General features: G+C 39.8%; 2 protein-coding genes across 4 annotated transcripts; one reads left to right on the top strand and one right to left on the bottom strand.

Annotated features, from left to right (window-relative positions):
• The first annotated feature begins 769 nt into the window (after window positions 1-769).
• On the top strand, window positions 770-17,824 carry mkln1 (muskelin 1, intracellular mediator containing kelch motifs). Of its 2 annotated transcripts, none has more exons than XM_057324676.1 (18): window positions 770-877; window positions 2,746-2,815; window positions 3,953-4,095; window positions 4,383-4,471; window positions 5,004-5,113; window positions 5,629-5,821; window positions 6,790-6,867; window positions 7,126-7,191; window positions 7,688-7,800; window positions 8,465-8,677; window positions 8,807-9,028; window positions 9,903-10,032; window positions 12,053-12,200; window positions 13,285-13,399; window positions 14,512-14,651; window positions 15,235-15,337; window positions 15,453-15,507; window positions 15,617-17,824. In XM_057324676.1, the coding sequence occupies exons 1-18, from the start codon at window positions 771-773 to the stop codon at window positions 15,736-15,738; spliced, it is 2,217 nt and encodes a 738-aa protein (XP_057180659.1). In that variant the 5' UTR covers window position 770; the 3' UTR covers window positions 15,739-17,824. The 2 variants fall into 2 exon arrangements, with proteins under 2 accessions (XP_057180659.1, XP_057180660.1); XM_057324677.1 differs by lacking the exon at window positions 770-877 and adding an exon at window positions 963-1,039.
• Window positions 17,825-18,007: 183 nt separating this feature from the next.
• On the bottom strand, window positions 18,008-26,727 carry podxl (podocalyxin-like). Of its 2 annotated transcripts, XM_057324682.1 has the most exons (9): window positions 26,309-26,727; window positions 21,132-21,880; window positions 20,957-21,050; window positions 20,513-20,688; window positions 20,377-20,403; window positions 19,923-20,034; window positions 19,712-19,764; window positions 19,508-19,642; window positions 18,008-19,350 (listed from the first exon to the last, which is right to left on the bottom strand). In XM_057324682.1, exons 1-9 carry the CDS (start codon window positions 26,343-26,345, stop codon window positions 19,156-19,158), a joined length of 1,578 nt encoding a protein of 525 aa, XP_057180665.1. In that variant the 5' UTR covers window positions 26,346-26,727; the 3' UTR covers window positions 18,008-19,155. The 2 variants fall into 2 exon arrangements, with proteins under 2 accessions (XP_057180665.1, XP_057180664.1); XM_057324681.1 differs by having other exon boundaries at window positions 20,957-21,880.
• Window positions 26,728-27,777: the final 1,050 nt, after the last annotated feature.

The following is a 27,777-nucleotide window of genomic DNA, read 5'->3' as shown; positions in this document are numbered from 1 at the left end:
GAATTAGAGAGGATTACAGTTCACTCAGACAATAAAGTACCTCCGCCTATCCCACCCTCGCTTTGCTCCCTGGCTATGAGCATGGGATCGCCCCCTGGGCCGGCTACACAGCCGTTTCTCATGCTTGTAGAGTAGCCACATTTGCTTATGTCAAGAATAGCCTACTTTCAGATTTAGCTGCAGTAAATTTGCTCTGAGCCTTATTGTAATGATTAATGACTCTTCCACAGCTGGATGATTCATTTAAAGTAGTGTAATCTAGGTCTTATAAAAATATTTAGGTGATTGAGGAGAGGGACATTTTTTACTCTGCAGCCCTACATAATGAACAAAAATTCACTCAAAGTGTTAAAGGTTGCAAGCAAAATACTTAAGGTATTTTGTTACAGCTTTTTCAAAATATGTATGATTAATTTAGAATGAATAAATCATTTCTTATTTCATTATGACTTAAGTGGCAAGTTGCAAACAAAACAGTATCAACATCATAATTCATCATAAGCAGTTTGATTGATGTTGTTTATATTTTCTAAAATAGTAAAAAGTAAACAACAATAACAATAATAATTCTTTATATGTTATATTATATTACATTACATTGTATTATAATATATTATATTTTATTTATTATATATCTTATTGAAAATTTTAAATCTGTAGGCTATTTCACATCTTCCAGTGGGACCTTAAGACTGCGCTGCATCTCTGTGTGTGTGTATATGGGAATGTGATATGTAAATATAGGCAATGTGAGTGTGTGTTTCGTGTGTATGTGTGTGTGTTGTTCTCGCATCAAGATGGCGGTGGCCCCTGACAGCGGAGTGCTCTCCTACAGTGTTTATAAATGGAGCTCGTACTCCTCTACATATTTACCCGAGTGAGTAACGCACACCAAACGCTCATGTCATGTGCTAATATCTTTTACATAAAAAGACAAATTTTATTACACACCGATTCTAAGCAAGTGCGTGGCTTTAACAAACGGGCCGGGGCACAGCAGACGGATACAGAGACATGCAGTAGCAGAAATGGATAAATTGTAAGCAACACAACAAGAGGATTCTCCAAACATACGCATTTATGCACAGCTAAATGCGCAGTTATTCTAAAATAGCACAGAATGTGGCGCCAACTTGTGTAAACATGCTGATGTGACAGTCGCGTTAGCACTTCAGTTAGCTTATGCTAAGCGAGTAACTGTTAAACGTCAGTTTATAGAAAGAAACGCGTAAAACAAAAAGTGTGTTTTATTTTACACGTCGTAATACAGGTTGTTATCATCTTTTAACAGCCTGACAGTTGTCTTCTTGTACTGTATATTGCTGTTAAATTCAAAGAACAAATAACAACAGAAGCGTTTAGCTAGCTAGCTCCATGGCTAGGTTGCTAGTGAAGTAAATGAACTACGGGGAGGATTTTTTTGTTGTAGTTTTTTACTTTTCTAAGACATCTTGGTGAATAAAACTCATTTAAACTTATTGGACTGTATTAAAGTGCATGAAGCTGCTAGGGTGGGACATGCTTGAAAAGTCTGGGAATATGACACCCACAGGCACATGCTATTTTTATCCAAGCTTTTAATTATCTGGTAATGTGGCAGAGAGTAAGTTTACAAAAAAAATGTAACCATACCTCCATGGCTTATATCATTTTTGCACAGAGTGTGTTGACACTGAGCTGTCTGCATGAAACTTCCTGTGAAGTCAAAAGCTGCTGTCAAGGTAGACGGCTCACTAGGTTTTTGAAACAGCTAATGAGTTTGTTAATTGTGGTCAAACACAATAATAAGCATATAATTTGTTTCCTGTCCTTTTATAAAGTGGATCACAGGTAACTTATAATATGCTGACCAACATCTTTTGGTAAATTTTTCTGACCTTGTCCATTTTTTTTCTGATTTTGTCAAACCTATAGCAAAGTGGGCAAGAATATTGTCAGATGTGGTAAAGACAAAATAATCAAATTGTAAGAGACAAGTCACATTTCTGTGTGCAAACATATATTTGCATTAGAAAGTTCCTGTTTTAAACAAGCAAACAGAGAAAATGTATACTTCAAATGCACTGGAAGTTGCTTTGGAATTGTTTTTTTTGCCAAATTTGTAAATGTAAATGGAATTTGACAAAGAAGGCACACATTGCTACAGGCTCATAAACAAATCTATTATTTTATATACATAACTAGGGATGTAACAATATTATCGATATCGTGTTATCGCAATAGCAAAATTGTCTCGGCATGATCGTGGTCACATGACTGTATGAAACGAAAGGTCTTCCGGGCCTAACATAGAGAATGTTAGAAAAAATGTTACCTTTGGCAAGGTCCATCATTTTATTTTATAAAAGGGACTTTCAGGTCATTTGACCCATCTCATACTATAACTCGTACCTCAAAGCAACAGTTATGATTAGAGGATAAAGAAAAGAGGATGTTTATGGCACGTTTACAAGTCATCATTTTGCCACTTTAAATAGTGCACTAAATATCTTACAGTGGACTTTATACTGAGGTATTACCGTACAGTGAGATTTTGATATTGTCACATCCCTATACAGAAGTATTAAGTATTTTACCACACAATGCGGTATCATTCAACTGTATTTTTGTAATAGCATTTTTAATTTTCATCTAAATTATTTCATAAATATAAGGAGAGTAGATCGACCACAATTTGGAGCAGGACTGTGAGAAAGTGAAACGTATTGCTGTATCACTTATCTACTTTGTAATATTTGCTTGCAGGAATATTTTAGTGGATAAACCTAATGATCAGTCTTCCAGGTGGTCATCAGAGAGCAACTATCCTCCACAGGTAAAATTTCGCTCATCTTGTCTGTGCACATTAATTCACCATTAGAGAGTTTTTTTTCTCTCTTTTTTCCGCAAGCTTTCATGTAGTGACGTTTCTTTTTTTAAATAGCCAATGGGCTTTAGTCATGATGTCATAGCCTGTGCCTAGTCGATTGAAGGTCATATTAGAGGCAGGGTTGTTCTCAACCAAAAGACTTTATTGTTTAAAATCTGTGTTGCGCAAGATAAAGAGGCTTCAGTATGTTTGCAAAAGACAGAATCTGTCAATTTTAAATGTGTATGTAGACACAGACAAAAATCTCGATATGCTCCAGTTTTGATTTCCTTGTGTTTTTCTTCCTTCAGTCATTTTAGTGTACTGTTTGTAGACCAATTACTGAGGTATGTTTTGAAATTTTGTGGGTTGAAATGTTCATTCATGGACAGTGTATATTTCTTTCATGTTATTTTGGAAAGAGGAAGCCTCTGTTCTTTGCTGGCCCCGTGGCACAGACCATGCAGCGCAGACAGACTTGCGGTTAGGCAATAATGAAATCGAAAGTGCATGTTGGCGGTACAGTAGCACGCAACCTCAACTTCTAACCTCCAACCCAAACTCAAAGGCTTGTGTTTTTCACACTTGTGTCCTTCTACTCTCGTCCTTTCATTGAACAAAAGATCAAAAGTACAGTCATCCCCGGCAGAGACGATAAGTTCACGAAAACTGTGTTCTAGTCAGTTCCTGTCATTAGCCTGTCATTACAGTTCCTCCCAGATGAAAATGCTTCTGAGCACTTTACATGCTGTAAATCATACTGTAACAGGAAAATGCATTAAATATGACACGTAGGATAGATGGTCTAAATGTTGTAAAGAATTTTTCAACGAGGCCGTAGCAGTGTCGGTCATCAGTCAACCATTTCTAACACTGCCGGCCGCGTTTGTTCAGCAATTCTAAACTGGCACTGTCACAGACTGGTCGGTCTGTCATTTACGTCAGAAGTAATTTAATTGCTTTAAAGTAGTCTTTGGAAATAAATGATTACTCTGTCCTGTCCAACTGAATAAGAATGTTGCGAATGAGCTTTGTTGATGTATTTTGGCATGAACCGAAACTGTGATATTGGTTGCTACTATTTAAACGTTTTCTTCCACATAGTACTTAATCTTAAAACTGGAGAGACCAGCTATTGTCCTGAGCATCACCTACGGCAAGTACGAGAAAACCCACGTGTGCAACCTTAAGAAGTTCAAGGTGTTTGGAGGCATGAGTGAAGAAAACATGACAGAACTGTTGTCCAGGTGAGTATTTGATCACTATCTGCTTGCTGTGCACTGTGGGATAATGTTTATGTTGGACCACCTTATGAAACCATATCTTATAAGCGGCATACCAGATATCCTGCTCGAAATGAGGAACCAGAGGACTGAAGTATCAAATCTCACCTCTGTTTGCTTTATTAATTATATTTGTTTTGCTGTCAAACGTTTACTCAGGCTTTAAAAGATGGTCTGTTGTTTCAGATGGGGAATTTGTGGCTTCTTGTAATGTCATGAGGTCACTCACCGTGTTTCTGATCTAATCCTAGTGGCCTTAAGAATGACTTTAACAAGGAGACATTCACGCTAAAGCACAAGATCGATGAGCAGATGTTTCCCTGCAGGTTCATTAAAATAGGTGAGTGTTTACAGCACGAGGGAGCTAAAGGCCAAGTGATCTCATAGGCTGACACATCAGCCATCACATGATTTCAAAAGAAGACAACGGTTTTAGTGAATGCGTTTGAATGACTCTGCAAGTCTTTGATGGAACAAATAAGTGCTTGTGCTGAACTGTTTCGACAGGGCATTTCTTTTTCTCAAATCACGTAATGCGCAAGTTGATCAAACCCACTGGCAATTAATCATATGAGTTGATTTAGATATAGAGTGCTATTGCATGTACTTGAACTGATTTAATTTATAAACACGTCATGTAAATACTTTAAGTGATGTTCTTGTCTTTTTTCGCCCATTTACGTGTTACCGTACCATTTCAATGCATTAAGCGCTTTGTTAAAGTAGATTGTTGGTGTTTAGTATTTGTAGATCAATAGTAGATTGTAGATTATAAAGTCTGAATGCATTCCAAGTGCTTTGGAAAACAGCATATTTCGATTGCATAATGTTCAATAGTGGATTGACTCCTGTGCGTGTTTGGTTTTATACAGTGCCTCTGATGTCATGGGGGCCCAGCTTTAACTTCAGCATTTGGTACATTGAGTTACGCGGAATAGAAGATCCAGATGTTGTCCAGCCCTGCCTTAACTGGTACAGCAAGGTGGGTCATCTCCTGTCATCCACCAGCACCAGTTTTCAATAGGGGAGACCCATAGTAATGTCTAGGTCATATCATCCTAAAGTATTTTAAGTTAAAGAAATCTGACCTGATGTGAATACGTTTTTAAAAAGATTCCCATTCAATGATTTAAAGAAAAGAGATCAAAGGAAGTTTCATTGTGCTGGTGAGAAAATCCAGGGAGTAAAACGCCTGCTTGTCAGGCCGTTCTATTCAATCATGCCGTCATCGTATTATATTTCCCTTTCATCCTGAAACAATAGCGTCTGTAAATAAAGGAAAAGATATAGGATATATAATGGAATCTGATGATTCCAGAATGTTGATTCTGCAAACTGCGTCATTGACTCTGCACGTCATAGCCATTTTGCATGTTTTTTAGTTGCCGAGCTGTGTTAGTAATAATGAATTCAGTTTTTTATAGCGTCCGTTCGCACAGTTTCACACATAAACGTGGTTTGAAAGCACATTAGAGCAAATGTCTGTCGTCTGAACAGTACCGTGAACAGGAGGCCATCCGTCTGTGCCTGAAACACTTCCGGCAACACAACTACACAGAAGCCTTCGAGTCCCTGCAGAAGAAAACACGGATCGCCCTGGAGCACCCCATGCTCACACACCTTCACGAGCGCCTGGTTCTCAGAGGAGACTTCGATGCCTGCGAGGAGCTCATAGACAAAGCCGTGAGAGGTACGTATCCCTGTGTCACATGGGCATGCTCATATACTGTCAGTAGGAGAATGGGTTATAAGGTCCTGGATTGTTGGTAGTTATCCAAAGTTGTGCTTGCACATTTTTCGGCAATGATCTGTCGAACAGCAGGCAGTTCTTCAATACAAAAATAATATTTTTCAAATAAATGCGACTCCGAGCTTTAGTTCCTCATGCATTCTCTCTATAAAAATTGTGATTTTTAGTGGCTTAGCAAAAAGTATATTTTTTAGACATTCGGGTGATAGTCTGTTTGCCTGCTATGCTGGCTGGAAAAATGGATTTCATTAGAAATGACAGAAAACCCGTGGGGGTTTTTACCAAACAGTTGAGTAAGTGCTGTGATTCCCATATCTATGTTAGCTATGTAAAGCCTTCACGGAATCTGTGGCACAAATTCTACACATTCCCGTTTTTTTTGCTTGCTTGTTTTCTATTCTATTTTTCATATTTTTAAGAGTTTGCATGAATTATTGCACAAAAAGCTTTGAACAAAAACATTTGGACGATTTCATATTTGAGAATGTTTTTAGCTACAAAGCTTGTTTATAGCTGGCAGTCATTATATGGCTGGAGATCTGTGAATGTCTGTACTGAATGCCAATTGCGCTGCTATTAGTAGTCGCTACATCACATCCTTGCATCCTTGCTCATTTGTATAAAATTGAGCCTAGTCATTCATGTTGCTGAACATCCACAACTTTACTTGGGGAAAAATACTTTGACAGCTGAGGTTAATGTTCATCACTGTCATTTTATGTAGAGCAAACAGTAAACCGTATCCTTAAAGTGGTCCCATATTATTACACGTTTAACCAGCCCTGCGTTTCTCTTGGTAGTTGCAAAGTAAACACACAGTATTGACTAACCAAGTGTAGTTTGGTTGTTTCCCAGAATGCATTATTCAATTAAAATGCACGCTTGACTTGATATCTTCTTTCTTCCAGATGGTTTGTTTAATCAGTACATCAGTCAGCAGGATTATAAACCACGCTGGAGTCAGATCATCCCCAAATGTAACAAAGGTACGAACGCAGCCCACTAAACACAAACGTCAGCGGGCAATAGAGGTTGCTGGCTCTCAATCTCATGCTGGAGTGCAGGGAATCCATGCCGGCTGTATTAAATGTCTTCTCTTCAATGCATGACAGATTAAGGGTTGTATTGATATTTAATCTCTCTCTCCCTCTCTCTGCTGGCTCTGTTCCTGCTTCTTGTTTTTTGTTCCTAACACATGTTCCCACCTTCTCACCTCTCCTTACACTTCTCTCTCTCTCGTGTAGGTGATGGCGATGATAACAGGCCTGGCATGAGAGGAGGTCATCAAATGGTCATTGATGTTCAGACAGGTATGTTTTACATCAGGCATTTGCCAAGTTTCTCAGTGGGCGTAACTTGTCATCACTGCACCGTTTAGCTTGCTCTAGCTTGCATGTAATGGAATGCTATAGATGCCAGTCGAGGGCTGGTTCAGATGTGTACGTAAACCTGCATGCGTGTTGTTTTAGCAGGTTACGGGAACAATCGATCCCACAGCCCTCATGTGGCCCTCATGCTCAAACTGACCTCCAGTAACCTCCTTCACCGCTGAGCCACGCTCAATAGCTCAAAACAACTGTCTGCTTATCTCCATGGCGACATCAGCCTCACAACCCTCAGAACATAAGCTGCGGCTTTGTCGAGCTTCCTTTCACGAACGATATTATTTTTTTATAGTAGCTGGACAATGCCATAATGCTCATTTTTCTTTAGGCCGCAGTTTCGCTTTCTCACAAAGGTGTACAACAACCCACCCACTCTCACTCTCTCTGTGTTTGTCTTTGTGTTTACCACATTGTCTGGCAGAAACCGTGTATCTGTTTGGAGGATGGGACGGAACGCAGGATTTGGCAGACTTCTGGGCCTACAGTGTGAGGGAGAACCAATGGGCCTGTATCTCCAGGGACACAGAGAAAGAGGTAAAATAGAAAGCAAAAGGCAAGAGGGAGTTTACAATAATGACTCTGCTGAATCGCACGAAAATCCCCTAGACTTCATCGAGTTTCGCATGCTTAGCTCTTTGTGTGCAAGTGCATTGATAGTCATGCGCATTCTGCAGTTTACTTAAAAAGAGATTGTTGACTCATAGTTGTAATAGTTTGAGGAAAAAGAAGTCAATGAAATAATTGTCATGGCAAATATGTAGAATAAAGGTTCAATTGGTGAGTGTCTCTATGCTACAGAATAAACTCTTGTCAACTTTATAGCGCACACTAAGATATAAAGAGACTGTATGATATACAGGAGAAATGACCAATCAAAGGCAGTTTGTTTTTATTTGAAGTTTAAGGATTGGATAAATCTGATTATCCCCACTATAAGAAGCCATACAGAATTATTGTGTTACAACAACATGGAAAATGTAACTCTCTATACCATTACTGTTAAGTAAAAGCAATGTGATTTTGGTCATACCACTCAAACATTTTATTTAATTTTGAATGGCCTAAAAAATATTTCAAAAACCCTTGAAATTACAAGGTTGGACCTTGTGGTTTTTGAGGAGGCTCTTGCCATGTCTGGTCCACGTGTGCTACCAAAAACTGTAACAGTGTTGATATTGATAAGAATTGTTTCTTTTAGAACGGGCCAAGCGCACGTTCCTGCCACAAGATGTGCATCGACTCTCAACGGAGGCAGATCTACACGCTGGGCCGTTATCTGGACTCCTCTGTCAGGAACATCAAATCCCTGAAGAGCGACTTCTATTGCTACGATATCAATGGTAACACGTGGACATTGCTCAGCGAGGACACGGCCGCTGACGGGGGGCCCAAACTTGTGTTCGACCACCAGGTGGGCGCTTTAAGCCTCTTACACAAACCTATATACAGAATCTATACAAAAACCACAAGGAGTCTACCTTTTGCTAATGTCACTTGAGTTTCAGTTTCAGTTTTGTGTCTGTCTTGCGTTCTCGCTCAGATGTGCATGGACTCGGAGAAGCACATGATCTACACATTTGGAGGACGCATTTTGACCTGCAACGGCAGCGTGGATGACAGCAGGACGACAGAACCGCAGTTCAGCGGGCTGTATGCGTATCACTGTCAGGCTGGCAGCTGGAGTCTGCTCAGAGAAGACTCGTGTAACGCCGGCCCGGAGGACATCCAATCGCGGATCGGACACTGTATGCTATTCCACACGGTTTGTACCCATAGTAACAACCTGTAAAGCACACGGCTAAGATATATTACATGGCCAGTTAATTTATGTTGACGTTATAGTTTTTTAATTTTTATTTATGCAACTTGTAAATATAGTTATGTATCTTGTATATAAACAATTACAAAGTTTAAGTTTGTGAGTTTGTTTGACTCTTAGACTACGTTCGCACTTCAAACCTTAATGCTCAATTATGATTTTTTGCTCAGATCAGATTTTTTGTTCGGCGGTTCACACTATTTTTAAAATGTGGCCAATATCAGATTCCAGTGTGAACTCGTTGCGGTTATAAACTGAATCGCAACAATAACACGCATCATGCTTTCATACAGAAATAAGCAAGGGTCAACACGCACGCGAGTGGTGGATGAAAAGCGATAAAAGACAATAGACACCATTAATGCGTTTGTCATATTGCATCGCAAAATTTCTTATTAACGGATTCTATAGTCATTTGTTGCATCGCATCGTGCGGCAGACAGTGCAAGGGCTTATGTTTATAATCTGATGCTTAATGTTTGGCAACCGAGCTGTAAAGTGCACTTCCGTCAACAGAATAGCGCGTGAAGCTTTAAATCAGCGCAGAATGGCGACGCATGTCGATCTACAATGACGCAAAAGTTGCATGAATTCCTATATGACCGGTCAGACTGAGGTCCATTGCGAAACATCAGACCTGTATCTGATTTAGGATCACATATGGAAGTGGCTCAGATCAGATGAAAAAAGATCGGATTCCATGTGGTTTGTCCTGTTCACACTGTCATGCAGTAAACAGATCTGTGTCGCATATGAGCAAAAAAATCGGATTTTGGTGGCAGTGTGAACGTAGTCAGAGTTCTTTTGCTTCCCACAGAGAAATCGCTGCTTGTATGTTTTCGGAGGTCAGAGGTCCAAAACTTACTTGAACGATTTCTTCAGTTACGACGTTGATGGTAACCACGTGGAGATCATCTCAGATGGCACCAAGAAGGACTCAGGCATGGGTATGATGTCTTACGCTAGCTGTAAATTTTGAAATCTCGCTAAACTGTTTTATGTAATATGGCATTTTTGGGGTACAAAGTAAAGGATGGTTTTACTACTTAGTAAATGTGCTAAATTTACGTGGATCCATTTGGCAGACACTTCACCGAAATGCGTTTTTGTATGCTACACATTATATACTGTGGCTTCCCTGAAAATTGAGCCAATGACCTTGCTAATACTTCACTGATTTATTTGAAGGAACGTAATTTTAGATCTCAAAATCACAGCTTTGATGTATGTTTGTCAGTCATCACGTAACGATGACTAATGCAAAGCCATCGCTTTGAGAAAGCAGAGGAATTTTAAATATGAGGGTGACATCATGCTCTGAAGTCAGGTGGGGATTATGTCACTGCGATCACATGTTCTATTGCAGCTTACCATCCAGCAGCTAAACAATTTTGACATCATCTGTCTTCTTGATACTTATACACACAAATCTACTGTTTTGGATTGTGAAGATGTACATAACTCACGACAACTGTCATCATGATTGACATTTTTAGCAAATTCTTGAAAAGGGAGGAAAGTTGAGTTATACAAGGTGCATGCACGCTGCTAGGCAAGGAACATTATCAAGGATTAGCTTATCAAGATGCTCTTCTGAGAAGACTCGGCAAATAACAAATATTTAAAGCCCTCTGCTAGGCTGGGAATTTGCAACATCAGAATACACTAAATGACTATACTTAAGTTATTTAAAACTGTATTTTTACCATTTCTGAAGATAGCGCGGGTGGTGCTGACCTGTGAGAATCTTAGCAATATGCAAGATTGATTATTACTACCAGCGCAGATCTTGTTGCCATGCTGGAGGACTTAATATATCATCCACTTGTTTTATCATCCTTAGTAGCGCAGCGATGATGATGATAATAATAGCACATGAGCAGGTATGATTCTTGCTGGTTAAAGTTAAAATGTTCTGCAAAAATGCATCCGTAAATGTGAAAGCAAGTTCTCAAAACAGTTCGTGCTCCCTGTAAGAACAAAAAGGAGGGTAAACCCTACCAATTTGGTGAAATTCTCAGAACCTTCAATGGCTTCTAGGGAACTGAGTACTTCGCCCACGCACTTGTGGTGATTCGCTCACCTAACACACACTGGATTGATCGCTCGCTCTAGTTACGCATGCACAGTCACGCACAAAATCAAGAATTATAACAAAGCAGACTTTGTAAAACGTCTTGTGATAGTAATACAGAAGAATTTGTTGACTGGAGAGGTCTTAATGTCTACACACCCACATAATGTCCCAAAAGTTGTTTTCTTCATTTTGTCTATAATCAGTAATGATGAGGAGATATTGTGCCAGAGAATGTCCTTGAGGAGAGAGAGAGAGAGAGAGAGAGAGAGAGAGAGAGAGAGAGAGAAGGTGAACAAGTGCAAAGGGTCTGTGAATCATGAGAGAGAGATTGTGCAGACACAGGGCAGTGACACACTTCCTGTACCCATAAACAGATTGTGTAAAATCTCAATGGGCGACTTTGACGCAATGAGAGAGTATAAAAAGACCTCTGTGTTCCGTCTGTTATCGCATTAGAGAGAGAGAGATGTGTGCACGCGATGAGGACAGGAGCGTTGACAGAAAGAGAACGAGAGCTAGAAGGCAGTAGAAAGACAAAAATAAGATGGAACATAACACAATTTACCAGGAAGTAAACAGTGAGCCAAATCAGTCTGCTCGCAACCAGACCTTAATGTTTGTAACTGCTCTAACTGAATAATACGGAGTGTCTACCTCCACTAACTAAAGTAGCTGGCGGGAAACAGAACTGGTGCACTTTATACACTGAATCCACCAATGTTGTTTTGATCACACGGTTACAAATATTCTGAGATTAGTAAAACAAGATGACTAAATAAATAGACTTTAGAAACCAAAATTCAACTTGTGTATCATTGGCATCAACACTAATAGGACAATACCTTGTCTATACAATTTTTAATGTTTAAATGTGTGTGCTTGTGTTACAGTGCCAATGACAGGGTTCACACAGCGTGCCACCATTGACCCGGAGCTCAACGAGATTCATGTTCTATCGGGACTCAGCAAAGACAAAGACAAGCGCGAGGAGAATGTACGCAACTCCTTCTGGATCTACGACATCGCCCGCAACAACTGGTGCGTAGAGTTCTCATGAACGCTCTTCGACTGTGTAGCATCGCGCGGTGAATACTAATGAGTACATTAGAGTTGCATTTGTGCGCTTCGGTCCGAAGGACAACCTCCATCAGTAATCCACAACGTAGCTTCAAGTTCTTAATGCCTGAAGTTTTAGATTGCAATGCCCTGCTGGGAAAGGAATAAATCTTTAGATTTATGATGAAAACAGTTTGTTCCATGCTGAACGAGGCCTTTTTGTTTGTCGGGTTTGTTTTCTTCGTTTATTAAACAGGCAATACGTTGAACGGTGTACACCCACAAATGTTCATCATATTTGTTACATAAACAAAACATGCGTTCTCGGACATACATCTTACACTCAAGTATATCATATAAAGCCATACAGTAGTGGAAGAACTCATATTTCAAAGGGCCTGTGTGACCTTCAGAAAGGGAGTTGGTGACCATCAAACAGGAACAGAATGTTCTCTGCTTGCGTGTGGCTCTGGCTGCTTGTGCGAACAAGTGTGTGTGTGTGTGTGTGTATTAAATGTGCTCTGTGCTTAAACATGGGGAAAAACTCTTTGTTCTTTCTGTACGATAATTGAAGCACTTGGCTTTTAGCTTCCAGAAGATCAGACTGTCATTGTTTCCTTTGTATCCGCTGCACTGGTTTCTGTCATTTGTTTATATGGCTTGAAAAACAAGCCTCTAGTGAAGAGTATGTGTCTAAGTCAGGTCACCCAAAAAAATGAACAAAAGTTTTAACGTTTCTTTTTGTGTATTTGGCTGTTCCGTTGGAAATTTTCTCTTCATCCCCAAAGTAAATGAATGGGTAACTATGGCAACAAGGATTTCTTCTCCTTCATGCTAAACCAAATATGTCATTGTGTCAAATGATGTTGTGGAATAAAAGCAAAAAAAAGAAAAACTAATTTACAGAGCACACATTCTTAATAATGTTGTGAATTATTTCCTTTTATACTTGGAGTTGCAAGTCAGTTGATTATCGTTGCGACAATCTCTTTTAGATGCGTGTGTAGTGTGCAAGGTCGGTGTGTGCAGAACGTAGCATGAAAACCCTATGTGTGTTTATGTGCAGGTCTTGTGTGTATAAGAATGACCAGGCTGTGAAAGAGAACTCCACCAAGGCCCTGCAGGAAGAGGAACCTTGTCCCCGTTTTGCTCACCAACTAGTTTACGATGAGTTGCACAAGGTAACATCACTTTACTTATGTTTACAATTACATGTTTGGCCATTCTTCTGTCCAGAGTGAATTCAAGGTATACATTTGGTCGGTTTTCCTGGATGAGAATCGATTTATTGACCTTGATGTTGCTGCTGTAATATAATGCTCGCCAGTTTAGTTTTAGAAACAACTGTGTTAAGATTAGATATTGCATAACAGCAGGTGTTTAGACCTGTTATTATATAACTGCATGTGTTTAGACCTGTTAGTATTATATAACTGCAGTTGTTTAAAGCTGTTATTGCGTAACTGCAGGTGTTTAGAGCTATTTTTGCTTAACTTAAGGTTGTTAATCATGTTATTGCGTAACTGCTGGTGTTTAGACCTGTTATTGCCTAACTACAGGTGTTTGCGTAACTTCAGGTGTTTAGACGTGTTATTGCGTAGCTGCAGGTATTTAGACCTGTTATTGCATAACTGCAGGTGTTTGCGTAACTTCAGGTGTTTAGACGTGTTATTGTGTAGCTGCAGGTATTTAGACCTGTTATTGCGTAATTGCAGGTGTTTAGAGCTATTTTTGCTTAACTTCAGGTTGTTAATCCTGTTATTGTGTAACTGCTGGTGTTTAGACCTGTTTTTGCCTAACTACAGGTGTTTGCATAACTTCAGGTGTTTAGACGTGTTATTGTGTAACTGCAGGTATTTAGACCTGTTATTGCGTAACTGATAGTGTTTGGGTAACTGCAGGTGTTTAGACGTGTTATTGCGTAACTGCAGGTGTTTAGACCTGTTATTGCGTAACTGCAGGTGTTTAGACCTGTTATTGCGTAACTGCAGGTGTTTAGATCTGTTATTGCGTAACTGCAGGTGTTTAGACCTGTTATTGCGTAACTGCAGGTGTTTAGATCTGTTATTGCGTAACTGCAGGTGTTTAGACCTGTTATTGCATAACTGCAGGTGTTTTTGACCTGTTATTTCGTAACTGCAGGTGTTTAGACCTGTTAGACTTGTTATTGCAAACTTGGTGTTTCCCGTTTACTTCACGTTTACACGTATACACTTAAACACTAACAGTGGTAAAATGTATTATTATATAGTGACACAACCACCACAAATACTGTGATGTTTGGTTTACACAGGTGCATTACCTTTTTGGTGGAAACCCTGGAAAATCCAGCTCTCCTAAAATGCGGTTGGACGATTTCTGGTCTCTAAAGCTGTGCCGTCCTTCCAAAGAATATTTGCTTCGACACTGCAGATACCTTATTCGCAAATACAGGTACACGCATACATGAACACACAAGAGTTTACCATCTCTAATCTGCTTCAATTTTAGATTTAGTCCCAGTGTTGTCGTTATTCTGACCTCACGGTTCCAAAGTTTGATTGGAAAATTGTGGCCAGAAATAATGTTTACTGATTTGGAAAGTCTGGTCTGTGTCAGGTTGAAGCCAAATAAAACTAAAATATATGCTTTTCTTCCGAATGACCTTAAGAAAAATGTTTTTGATATCTGATACATGTCAAATGATCTGTTCCAAATCTGTGCATAAACCTGCCTTTATGCTGCCATGTTTTGTCTGGTCTGTATGTAAACTATTAGGGTTCAGCTGTCATGTTATATATAATTGCAGTGTTATGCAGCATTGCAGCTAGCGTTTAAATTACTCTAGTAGTTTTCCATTGATTCCTTTGATTTTCGCTCTCTTGGCGCCCTCTAGTGGCTGTATGTGGTAATATATCTTAATATATCTTGTTTCTCTAATATTTTTTTTTATTTGAAGTCTCAAGATTCCTATGGCACATTTTTAAACATGTTATATTATTTGCTTATTATTTTGTCTATGTGTGTGTGTTTGTAGGTTTGAGGAGAAGGCACAGACCGAGCCCTTGAATGCACTGAAGTATCTTCAGAATGATTTATCTCTTACCGTGGACCACTCTGATCCTAATGAGACCAAAGAGGTCAAAACTCCCCTGTGTTCAATCAGGACTCTCTCATTTTCATCTCTTATTTTAGAACATACAGAATGATTGAGCTTCATCAGTAACACTTCCCTCTTTTGTTTGTTTCTTGTAGTTCCAGCTCTTGCCCTCTGCCCTCTTTAAATCCAGCTCAGACTTCATTCCTCTCGGTAAGAGATTTAAGGAGAACTGGCCTTTTATCACTGCTGTGCAATTGTTGTTTAAAATAGATGTTTAAAACGGATTGGGGTTTGTCTTGTTTGCTTGTTTTATGCACAGGGTTTTCAGACGTGGATCAGACGTACGCCCAGCGCACGCAGCTCTTTGATACGCTCGTCAATTTCTTCCCTGACAATATGACCCCGCCCAAGGGTAACCTTGTTGACCTCATCACCCTGTAGCCACACCCGCCGGTTAGACCACACCCTCTTTATAGTTCTCAGACTCCTCCAAAAATAGAAGTTATTTTTCTATGTTTTCCACCTGAGGTGTGCCATGCCCACCTATCTGTGTTCCTCTTCTACAAATGTAAAACCACTTTACAAATCACTGATGCTTATTTAAAATGCAGAAATATAATTTTTTACTCTGGAGTGCCAGGGTTGTGATTTTGTTTTGTGAAGATGTGTCAGATGAAGGTTGAAATCTACATATCTTCCAAGATGCAAACTGACTTATTTAACTTTTATTTTATGCTTGATTTCATTTGAGTTTTCTCTCTGACAGGTTGAAATATAGGTGAATCTGAACAGTTTACATTGTAAAAGGTGTGGATTTGATTTATGAGCGATGTGTGATCAACATGAGCTCATTACAGCGTCATTCTTTTAAATCCAAACACACGTGCGATAAGCCGCTGGAGGAAAACATCAGATCAGCTTCAGAGGTCTGTTCTGTCTAGCTCTGGAGGTTCTTAACAGGATCCTAATTTTACATTTACATGTATATTAAATGGAAACCATTCTGATGCAATTGTCCACTCTTGAAACTTAATGTAATATCCTGGCTTCTATGTAAACCTGCTGCTGCTATTGGAAGCTGTCAATGCGTCAACTCTTTAATAGTGGTGAGACATCAAATTCCGAGTTAACCAAGAACCTTTATAAGTAATATATAAACATGTTTAGAGTAAATGTGTCCTACACACATTTAGATGCACAGGATATGTTTTCCTCTGTGTGTGTGTGTGTGCGGGCGTGTGAAGAAGGGCAAATATTGGTGGCAGGTGGTCAGTTGCTGTCTGTTGTTTTGAGTGCATTAAAATGAAATGCATTAATTTCACCATTCAATATTTATAGCAACATCTTGTACATCACAATCATATCCATTAGCGAATGGATTAGCGACCGCATTCAAGAGAAAAACTGAAGAACTGGATGAAATGAATTCCACCGATTTCTATAGAAGTGTAGATTGCTGATTGTATTGACTAAATGTCTACATGCGGCTGCTTTTATCTGATATTTAATATCCATTTCAACTGCAGAGACTGTTTAGCTTTTAGTGTGAAACTTACTGGTACCAACTCCACCTTACTGGGACCAGTGAAGAGCCCCTTCACTATTTATTGTTGTATGATTAATGTTATTTTGGTGAGCTTGAGCGTGACCATGAATGTCTTGTTTCATCTCTTTTGTTTGGACGTGCCCTTCATTCCGTATGAACTTTGGGTTGTTTTGAATCCCAGATGGATAAAAGTGTATGTTGGACTGCTAGTCTTCCATGATTTAGATGTGTGCACGCATGTCAGGTCTGAAGTTCGTAAAAACCCAAGTAATTTGTGCAACAGCAGTTTGTTTTGCTTGTCTAATGGTGCACGTGAAGTAATTGAATCGCTCTTAAATTTTCTGTAGTCCCGGCCTCACTCACGCAAAACCAAAGTCTTCAAAAGACCAATGAGAGAGTGCGCTGTGCTCATTGAGTCAACCATCCCAACCTCCCTCAATGTCATATTCCAATTCCCTAATATCAGTATTAGCTTTAGTTCTGCTCCTGCGCAGCGAGGCGTTTGTGGGGGTATAGTTTTAACCCAGCAGAGCGTGGAAGTTTGACACCTATTTGATTAAACCATTTGTGATTTATAGGGTTCATTAATGGTGTTTTCATTACTGGAATGGAAGCATTTTCCAATTGTGATCTGGATTTCAGTGCTTTCTTTGCCTTCTGTAGTTAGCGTTGTTTTTGTGCCAGGAAGGAAGTAAAAAATAAAAACTACACAGAAGGATTGTCATTTACGAGAAGAGACTTTTGTTGCACTTAATGCCAAATACGTTTTTGCTTTTGGTGTACATTCTGCAGTGTCAGAGATGAAATAATATTTCTTTTCCTCTGTCCTGGACATTTTCATCTCGACAGCGCCCTGTGCTCTCGAGCGAGGACGCGGTGAGATGACCGCACTACACTGTGGCTCTCATGAATGTGTAGAACCTATTAAAGAACTGCATTGTATGTAATGTACATAAAGAATAAAGATTGTATTTTGTTCAAGTTTTGTACAAAAACACTTTTGTCTCAGTCGTCATTTTAACACAAATGCTTAATGCACTTAAAGGTCTAGTGGTGTGATAAATGAGTTTCTTCAAATTCTGTGTAGTCACTTCATTGGATGCATAGTAATTATACAAAAAGTAATTGAAACATTCAAGAGTCCAGTTTCTGCATACAGTAACACAACATGAAAACGCTTTTTTTTAAATCCCAATGCTTTTTTATTTGTATAAGAAGACATGGCCGTCCCCATCCGATGTGACAGAGATGCGGCTTCCAGTGTATCAGACCCCTGTCGTTCGCACACGTGAGCAAACTGACTTAAAATACAGAATACAGCTATACATTCAACCTAAATACTTTGGTGGACAAAGATCAGTTAAAATGAGGCAGAAGTGAGTCCCTTAAACTGAAAATGGGTGTAGTGCATGCACATACATAAGACAATGAATGTTTGGTGAGATCAACATTGACAATTAAATAAAATATCCCCACACATAATGTGATCAATATACTAAACTTAAGAAACAAGACAATAGACAAAACACATCAACATTTCAAACCTGTGAATAAATGACATGATTTTGTGTTTAATTTTCCTGTAAAATGGTCAACCAAACTGCAGTCTTTTAAATGTAAAAAAACAACCTGCCTATTTATATACACAAATTAGGTTGTCTCAAAACACCTAAATCACTAAAACATCATTGAACATATTCGTCAAGCATGGGAAAAGAATATTTACGTGTTTGTAAGATGTAGATTCATGTGCCTATAGTTTACCAGGATGATTCATCCATTGGTCACAGTGTAATCCGTTAACTATGAGTGTTAGGTGCCCCTAAACAAAAACACATTGGATGGGAGTGAAATAAATCAACTTTACACACACGCCATGCACATTCCTCTGAAGACGTGCATCGCAATTAATCCTGAATTTTTAAGATCTCGTTTTTTATTAGGATGCTTGGCGCAGAAGGCTCACTTTGTCAACTATGATCTAAGTGTGACAAACACAAGAAGCAAAACACATAAAGACAAAGTTAAGGCACGAGGAAAAGCCACAAACTGTGCTTTGATCCATGTATGGAAGTCCCAGTTTTCCTTTTCAATAGATGCGGCACACAAAGCGCTTAGATTTTTTTCCCGCTCTCTCTTGAGCTTGTTTGACATTTAACTACTTCATTACAACATTTACATCAGGGCACCGTGAATCCCCATGGTCATTTAATAGTCTTTTTAACAGCAATCTATGCCCTCCTTACATTTGGATTGGTCACGGTCTACCGTTAACAGCGTGTTTTACGCCGCTGACAGCTCATGCGGTGTCTTTACAAGTGGGTATCTTCTTCATCTGCCATGTCCTCTTTTAGTAGGTTGTCTATGGGGACGATCCAACTGTCGTTAAAATCTCTGTTTAATGCCACTTTCTTCTCTTGCATCTCCGGCTGTACCTCCATCACCTCCAGCGTGGGATTGTCATGGTAACCGTTCTCCACCGTCTGTAGCTCTTCCGTCAGGTGTTGCTTCCGTAGTAAAGAAATGCATTGGGACGTTAGACACTTTTATTTCAATGCATTAATTGAATTCAAAATTATGTTTTAATGGAGGATATTTACATAGAAGTCTTAGAAGGCCCTTAAATTAGTTTTACCACCAATTATTTAGGAGTAAGATGTTTACCTGGTTCTTTCTATAGGATCTGCGATGATATGTGCAGTATGCGGCAAATAAGCACAGAATGAGCACCAAAGCGCCACATGAGGCCAGAATGGCGATCAGTGTGTCTGGTATTGTCTCTTTGATCGTATCCTCCTTCTGGAGAGAAAAGAAGAGGTGTGTATGACAATAAACGACAATCCAATTCATCTTAGTTTGTTGAAATACCTGTTCTGTGTTTGGAGAGGCTTTGTAATGTTGTTCTGGTATGTATCGGTCAGCTGTAAAGAGAAGACAAGGTCAATTACTTTGTTTTTGTGAAACCAAAACACGTGTTTTTTGAATGCCTTCAAATGTAGAAACAATCAAATGTGAATGTTGAAACTAATAAAAATAGAAGTACTTAAGTGATTAGATGTGGATTCAACATTTTCCTCACCAGCTATTTTTATGGTTGCAAGTAATTGTTTGTCTTGTATTTCAACGCTCACAGAGCATTTGCCGTTCATCTTCTGACCGAGTGTCTTACAGGTTTCAAGTAGGACATCCTCCTGTGTGAACAACAAAAAGAATGATATTTTAATAGTAGCTCTTTATGTTTTAGATTGATTTTGTGAGGGGTGTCAGGCACTTTGTACACTTTTCCACTCCTCCCACCAAAGGGAGGGATGGGAAAAGAGAAGAGTTCAGGGAGGCAGGACCTTTTCCTATTAGGGCATTTTTCCACCTGATGAGAATATGAACCTTTTTTACAGTGTTTCCTGTCATCTCAGTGGAAATTGTATGAGCTGAACTTTGATAACTTTGTTATAGGATTTGATATTTGTTTTCATTATTAATTCATTCTAGAGGTTGTCATTTGTTTTGGGGTGACAGAAGTGTTGTACTCTCACCTTACTGTTTTCGCTCAGATCAAAGTCCTACAGAGAAGAAAACCAAAATCACTGTACAAATGTCAGCATGAAGAACAAAAACAGATATGCAATAAAAACAATACTAAGTATAATACTAATCATCTAGTTATATTACACGAGCGAAGGTTTTTTTAGTTTTATCCTCTGTTTTGGCAGTAGAGATGAAGTTGTCATTCGTTTGATGCGGTGCTGATGTCATTGGAATAGTGGATGTTTGTGCTTCCAGTGTCTGTTGACTTGGAGAGACAGTAGAAACAGAATCTGGTGCTGCTTGGTCGACTGATTCAGCATCTGAAAATGAAAAACCTTTTAAAGGGATACTTCACCTATAGTATAACTCATATTTTATTAACTTTCATGTCATGCCAATCTCATTCTAGATAGGATTGTAAAGTATGAAGTGAAATGTAATGATAGCAGCCTTCCACATTATCTGTAGTACACTTAGTAGTACTAGTTCTACTAATATTTCTTCAGAATTTCTATTAGGAGTTTTTAACAACATAAGTGAGTATATTGCATTAATAGACACATTGTAATAATGTGAAGAAGATCTTACTTGAATGGTTAACAATATCCCTTTGTTTATTGAGATCAGTAGGATCGGTTTGCCGGTGAGGATCATCAGGATCGGATTGAGGGGGTGGGTCTGCAGGATTAGATTGAGGGGGTGGGTCTGCAGGATTAGATTGAGGGGGTGGGTCTGCGGGATCGATTTGAAAGGGCGAGTCTGCGGGATTAGATTGAGGGGGTGGGTCTGCGGGATCGATTTGAGAGGGCGGGTCTGCGGGATCAGATTGAGTGGGCGGGTCTGCAGGATTGATTTGAGAGGGCGGGTCCGCAGGATTAGATTGAGGGGGCGGGTCCGCAGGATTAGATTGAGGGGGCGGGTCCGCGGGATTAGATTGAGGGGGCGGGTCCGCGGGATTAGATTGAGGGGGCGGGTCCGCGGGATTCGATTGAGGGGGCGGGTCTGCAGGATTGATTTGAGAGGGCGGGTCCGCAGGATTAGATTGAGGGGGCGGGTCCGCAGGATTAGATTGAGGGGGCGGGTCCGCGGGATTAGATTGAGGGGGCGGGTCCGCGGGATTAGATTGAGGGGGCGGGTCCGCGGGATTAGATTGAGGGGGCGGGTCCGCGGGATTCGATTGAGGGGGCGGGTCCGCGGGATTAGATTGAGGGGGCGGGTCCGCGGGATTAGATTGAGGGGGCGGGTCCGCGGGATTAGATTGAGAGGGCGGGTCCACGGGATTAGATTGAGAGGGCGGGTCCGCGGGATTAGATTGAGAGGGCGGTTCCGCGGGATTAGATTGAGAGGGCGGGTCCGCGGGATTGACTTGAGAGGGCGGGTCCACGGGATTGTTTTGAGAGGGCGGGTCCACGGGATTGTTTTGAGAGGGCGGGTCCACGGGATTAGATTGAGGGGGATTAGATTGAGCGGGTGGGTCTGCAAGATCCGACTGTGTGCTATGGAGTAGGGCACCTAGGAAGAATACAGAAAATACCTGTTCAAAATGGTGTAATTGCAATACATTTATCTGTAACCTCAACAGTTTTAGAGTTCATGTTTAGTTTCAAAGACATGCCTGGCAATTTAACCCGAATTCAAATTGATGGTGTTAATCCGTGTTTCTTTATTTCTGCTTCTTGTAATGCTATTATTATGTCTTCATGGCATACTTGAGTGGAAGATTATCTTTATTTTTTAGTAAACTTGACAGAACACTACAATAACTTAGGAAGTAACACACCTAGTCTTATGGGTGGAACCACAGATGCCAAACACAATAGTGTCTTAATTTGTTTCATGGTCTCTGGAGACTCTGGAGACAATAGTCTTTCTTTAATTTATGGCTCCTGAGTTTATAATTAGTTTAAACAGAGACCACTGGTTTACTGTTCCAGTATGTTCAACTTCTGTTTTGCACAAAAAAATTCTACTGCTTGTGTGATTGTTAAAGCTTTCAACCAGGACTCCTCAGTGGCCACCCAGGATGATTCTTGTCAATTTTGACCTAGTGGGTTGTCACGGCAGTCAGTAGTAGTTGTTGTAGCAACAGGGCATTGTTGTCGTCTGGATTGGGGGGTAGTGACAAGAGACTGTTTGTTTTGATTGGTGGGCCAATAGTTTCTTTTATTTGGTCTTCTGTCCAATCACCATCTTATCTCACAGCCTTGTGTCTCCAGAAATATGCCCGTTGATAATCGGTACAGTTGTCTATCATGGCCTCAGACTTGATTTAAGTACTAAGCCCATTTATTCAATCAATTGGTCCTAATTTAAAATCCACATTATTTACAGATAAACTTCAGCAGAAACTAAAAGGGGCTAAAGGAAAGGATTATTGGTGGGTTTAAATGGGTGGGAAAAAGTGTGAAGTATTTTGGTGTCTTTTATCATCTCTTGTTTTTTTATTGACCCTCGTTGACCTGGCTGTCATTGGCCGTCTGTTTATTTCTCACTGTCAGAGCTGCTGGTCCTAACACTATCAGTGTAGAGGCTGTTTTGACAAGATGCAGATGTTTCACCTGTGTGAAATAGATACTCGGCACTCATGGTAACCCCCCCATGAAGGCACATTATCTGGAGGTACCATTCCAGGAATCCCAGATAACAGGATTGTGCCATACTTTAAAACAAGTCTCTGCTGAAAGACCGGGATCTTACATTTGAAGTCTGAATGATTTTTGTTCTCCCGTGTATGCGTTCCCTGGGATTCAAACCCATCATCTTGACGTTGATAGTGCCCTGCTAGAATATTTATGAATGGCATAATATACGGTAGTCTTTTATATTTGCATTAGTGTGACACATAATTCCTTTAACCTTTGAACATTTTCTAAATCAAACTTATCCTCCAGTAGAAGCAAACAGAAATGGGTTGTCCAGTTTCAAAATAAGAACCAATGTGCATTTGTTGCATTGACAGATGGTCTAAAATGCTGAAAATTAGTCAACAGTCAAATTATGTGCCATGTGCTTGTAAAAATGTCACTGCACTTCATAGACATAATAAAGTTATATATGTCCTTGAATTGCCTCTTTGGAATTAATAAAGGTACATTATAATGTATTGACATATTTTCTCTCAAAACGGGGTCCAATTCTTGGGCTGTGTCTGAAATAGCCCCCTATACCCTAATATAGTGCACTATTTGAGGGGTCATCCATTTTTAGGGGTGTCCGAATTCATAGTGGACATTATTGTGTGCACTCTTTCTATCCCATGATGCATCATAATTAATTAATGAGTTTTTTACTCACTCGTTTTCACCCGCTCCTTACAGTGGACTATATAAGTGAACTAATGTAGGGAATAATGGATGAGAGTATAGGAGGCGATTTTGGACACTTGGTCTATGCCCCCAGCCGTGTGCAGGATCTTTGGGGCCCCAAGCCTCTACTTCCTCATCCTCGACCAGTGGAGGTGTCCAGTAATTGGACAGGCCCATTGGCTCTTTGGGAGGGGGAGGGGGATGTTGGAGGAGGGGGTCCTCTTTTTGGAGCTGAGTCACAACTAACCCCCTCTAAAGAGGTGAGGCGAGGCGAATGACTGTGAATATCAAAATGCTCACAATGAATGAAGGAGTTGAGAGGGCTGGAAAGAGGCCGGACGAGGTCACCGGGAATTTGTTTGCTTGACTCAAATGCTTTCCTCACATCACGCATTCAAACGTCAATTATGCTCTGCTAATAGAACTGTATCCAACAGCATTGCGGCTATGTTTACTTGCACATTTTTTTATATTCAATTCATATTTTAATTGGATGGTAGTGTAATAAGCAAAAATCAAACTGATTTTGATGTGATGTGGGATACTTTCATATATGTAAATGTGTGTAAAATGGGTATATAGTAAAAAACCCTTTTCTACTAAACAAAGCTTTTCCCGAAAGTTTTGAAAGGTTGGGTGGGTGTTTTACAGAACCATACAGCTTGACGAAGAACCTTAAAGGAACCTTTATTTTTAAGAGTGTATAAGGACAATCTGTTAAAAGTACATGAATAACTGACATGGTTTGCAGAGAGAGGGGAGACCTGGGTTAGAGGTTGGATTAGAAAGGAGTGGAGGGCCGTTGTGGTGCCAGTTGCAGAAGTTAAAAGCTGAGCCAAGGAGGAGGGGAGGGAATGACAGGGGCCATTTTAGGAATCTCAAGATATCTCTGTCTTTTTGTTACATGCTTTTCTGCCTCATAAAACATTCCGACACTCCCACGTTAAATAACAAATTACACCTCACCTTCGTGCCATTTAAGATTTAAAAGGGTGGGAAAATAAATACTATGGGAGTCAATGGGGGATGAGTAGGTTTGGGTATCGAAAACCGGAATCGATCAAGAATCGGAATCGAAAGGCTAGGAATCGGGTCGGAATCGATATAATTGAAACAAAAATTTCAATTCCTCTTATAAATTCCTGTGTGCGTATTTTCAGAAATGTGCATGTGTCATCTTGTGATAAAGCACAGGAGCCACAAATTGACCATAGTTTCATTATATTAACTTCAGTTTAACCATGATGTAGTTAAGTTATGATAATAGAAATTGTAATAAATTGTAACAAAATATGGTTTCTATGTGTATGTTTACACAAAACCAGTCAATAAGCAGGCTAAATTACCATACAGGTTGATATCTTAATGTTTTACTTTAAGTTTTAGAGAGTGTTGGATCACTCAGGCAAAGAACTCACACTGAGTGATATATACAGAGAGGAGAGGAAGTTAGTACCACACCTTCCCTGGGAACAGGGATGTTGACAGAACACCTTCCTACCCATTGTTCTACACTTTCCCAAGACTTGTGTGAGACGACCCTTTCAGGCCGTATCTAAACCAGACTCTTACCAAAGGATAACATTGTTGCAAACAGTTTAGATTGGCTTGTTTAAAAGTCATGGCCTTTTTTGACAGTAGAAGTTTTTGGAAACCTAATGCATAAGGATGCCTTCGAATCTTTCCCACGTTGTGGGAACCTCTATAAATGCTCCAAAAAACAACAACAACATTGCCTTATGTTTGATCAAATTCAACTTTAATGAACATCAAATTCAGAAGGCATGATTATGAACGTTATCTATACTGTCTGCTGCATTACTGTTTCTCCTTGACATTTTAAAGCAAAGTCCACTTAGAAAAGGCTGACCAGGGGAAGAATAGTTAAAGAAATGCTTAGGTCAAACAAAACAGGACCGTTTATCTAATGACTGGTCGAGCAGGTGCGCCGCTGATAATTAAAGAATAACACTCCTCCTTCACGCGCGCGCTTTAGGAGCTCAACGCGCACTTCGTTTGTAATGTGCCACTGTTTGTGATTTTAGCAAAGCCCATGTTTAGAGACGCAGATGCCGTGTTCCCAGAACTCTTTAGGAGTATTTTTTGGCCACAAGATATCAACCCCCACACCTGCGGTCAGTGAGATAGTTGCCATTGGTTTCGACAGAAGGAAACACTTTAACCCAAATCTCAGTTATTTTTCTGTTTCCACGTCACAACATAATGCGTAAAAGACATTACATTTATATTTTAAGGAATACATTTAAATATTCATTCCTTAAAATAGTTTTTTATGACGTGTTTTATCTTATTGTCATGACAGTTATTGCTTAACGGTAGTTAATGCACGAATAATGATTATTCGTTAGAGTTTTTGAAAAGTAATGAAAGCTATTAAAATGTGGTATATGTGAACGATTGGAAGCCTGATAAAGCAAGAGAAAACGTAATAAGAACCCATTAGACAATTTAAACTACAGTGACGTATCAGTTATTACATAGAACGTATTCAAAGCAACTTTAAACGTTTCTAAATGTGTAAATAGTATATATCGTATTATAACAAAGACAAAATATGTCCAATACTGACACAAATGAAATTTGCCCTCATTAACGTAGATACTCGTAAACTCACCTAGCACAATGATTGTCCACGCTATTTCCATTTTCATCCTTTCGGTGGGACGCTCGTCGCTCCGCGTTTTTCTCAGAAAAAAAGTTTTGCAGAGGAGACGCCAATCGGTTCCGCTTATCTTCTTGAATTTGTATCTAAACGAAGTGAATTTGCAGCTGGCACTTTTTAGAGTGCTTTTGTTTGCGTCTCAACCCCACCCTGACGGCCCGGGGATTTGGAGGCAAAGTTTTTGCTGGGTTTCCTTGGCTGCGCGGATTGCGATCTATTCAGTATAGCGCGGAGTCCTCTGAGTCGGAGACGTGCTGTGCCTCTGCTCAGACTGCGCTTGGTGCAACGCGTGTGAGGGTGATCTCAAAGGCAAGTTTGAGATCTGTAGTTAGTTTATTATGCGGAGAGGAGGGGGATCCGATAGAGCAGGTTGGTTGGATAAGAGTAGCCCATAATATGCGATGCTAAATATTTGGGGCGTGGCCAGGATGGAAATGATGATCGATGTATAATTGAACGCGAAAGCGTATTGTCTATGTTTGTATATTATTATATTTTGCATTTGCGAAGTTTTTTTCAGCACTATTCACATTAATGTTGTGTTATCTGAATTGTCAATGTTGGATAATATGCTGTATTTTGTTTTGTGTAACAGAACAATTTAAAATTTAAATTTAAAATAATACAAAATTCAATTAAATAAAACAATTATTATAACTATAGCATACTCTATGTATGTGAGAATAATATAATGATAGGCTATTCATGTAGTAATATAAATTTTTTGAAATTGTTTATCTCTTTAGAAATACCCAAATTCACGTTTTAGCACATGCATTGGTAGAGGTTTAATGAGTTAATGCGTCTGGAAAGCCGCATGTGAGCGCAGCTGCTTGGGCTGCCCGGGTTTTGGGCTGCGAAGGCCTGACCCTGCCAGCGCGCTCCAGAGTCACCAAGCCAATAACCATGACAACGAGACTTCAAAGCTGCCGTTCGAAAATTCGTGTTTACTCTCAAGTGCCATAAAAGACAATACCTCCATTCAATTTCAGTTTCATGAACCGCGACCCTCCGTGACCTCCACTCGTTGCCATCTACTTATGCTCCATTAATTATAGCATAACTCAGTGTGGGTCCGGAGAAGCCGTCCGCCGTAGCCAGTCAATAGGACATGTTACATCAGAGCATTGACAAAGCTCCTGTCATGTCATGTGTTATTATTATGAACGGTGGAGAGGAAATGGTTTGGGTGCTGTTCGGAGGGAGATAAACACAAGGGTGTTGGTCTTACTTCATGGGTGTCTCAGTCTGTCCTGAAATAGTCGCTGTTGTACTCTGTTTGCAGTTAGTTTGAAACTTTGAATTGTAAAGTTCCTTCATATGCTTCTGTTGCTTATCTAATAGATTAGCCAAGATGTGTGTGCGTATCGGGAGGGGGGTGTTCAAGTGAAAAACCTCAACAATTCTTACAATTATGCCAA

The sequence above is a fragment of the Triplophysa rosa genome, linkage group LG24 (genome assembly GCF_024868665.1).
Source record: "Triplophysa rosa linkage group LG24, Trosa_1v2, whole genome shotgun sequence".
Lineage (NCBI taxonomy): Eukaryota > Metazoa > Chordata > Actinopteri > Cypriniformes > Nemacheilidae > Triplophysa > Triplophysa rosa.
Note: the sequence above shows the minus strand (reverse complement) of the source record. Positions and strands in the feature narration are given on the sequence as shown.

What these genes read in the sequence shown, in the direction of transcription:
- mkln1 (XM_057324676.1), top strand. Translation starts at nt 771, where the DNA reads ATGTGTGTGTGTTGTTCTCGCATCAAGATGGCGGTGGCCCCTGACAGC. An exon ending in ACTGTATGCTATTCCACACG is followed by an intron (nt 9,029 to 9,902) that starts GTTTGTACCCAT and finishes TGCTTCCCACAG; the next exon opens with AGAAATCGCTGCTTGTATGT. An exon ending in ATCCTAATGAGACCAAAGAG is followed by an intron (nt 15,338 to 15,452) that starts GTCAAAACTCCC and finishes TGTTTCTTGTAG; the next exon opens with TTCCAGCTCTTGCCCTCTGC.
- podxl (XM_057324681.1), bottom strand. Translation starts at nt 26,345, where the DNA reads ATGAAAATGGAAATAGCGTGGACAATCATTGTGCTAG. An exon ending in GTGGACAATCATTGTGCTAG is followed by an intron (nt 21,881 to 26,308) that starts GTGAGTTTACGA and finishes TATTCTTCCTAG; the next exon opens with GTGCCCTACTCCATAGCACA. An exon ending in GGATATTGTTAACCATTCAA is followed by an intron (nt 20,689 to 20,956) that starts GTAAGATCTTCT and finishes TTTCATTTTCAG; the next exon opens with ATGCTGAATCAGTCGACCAA.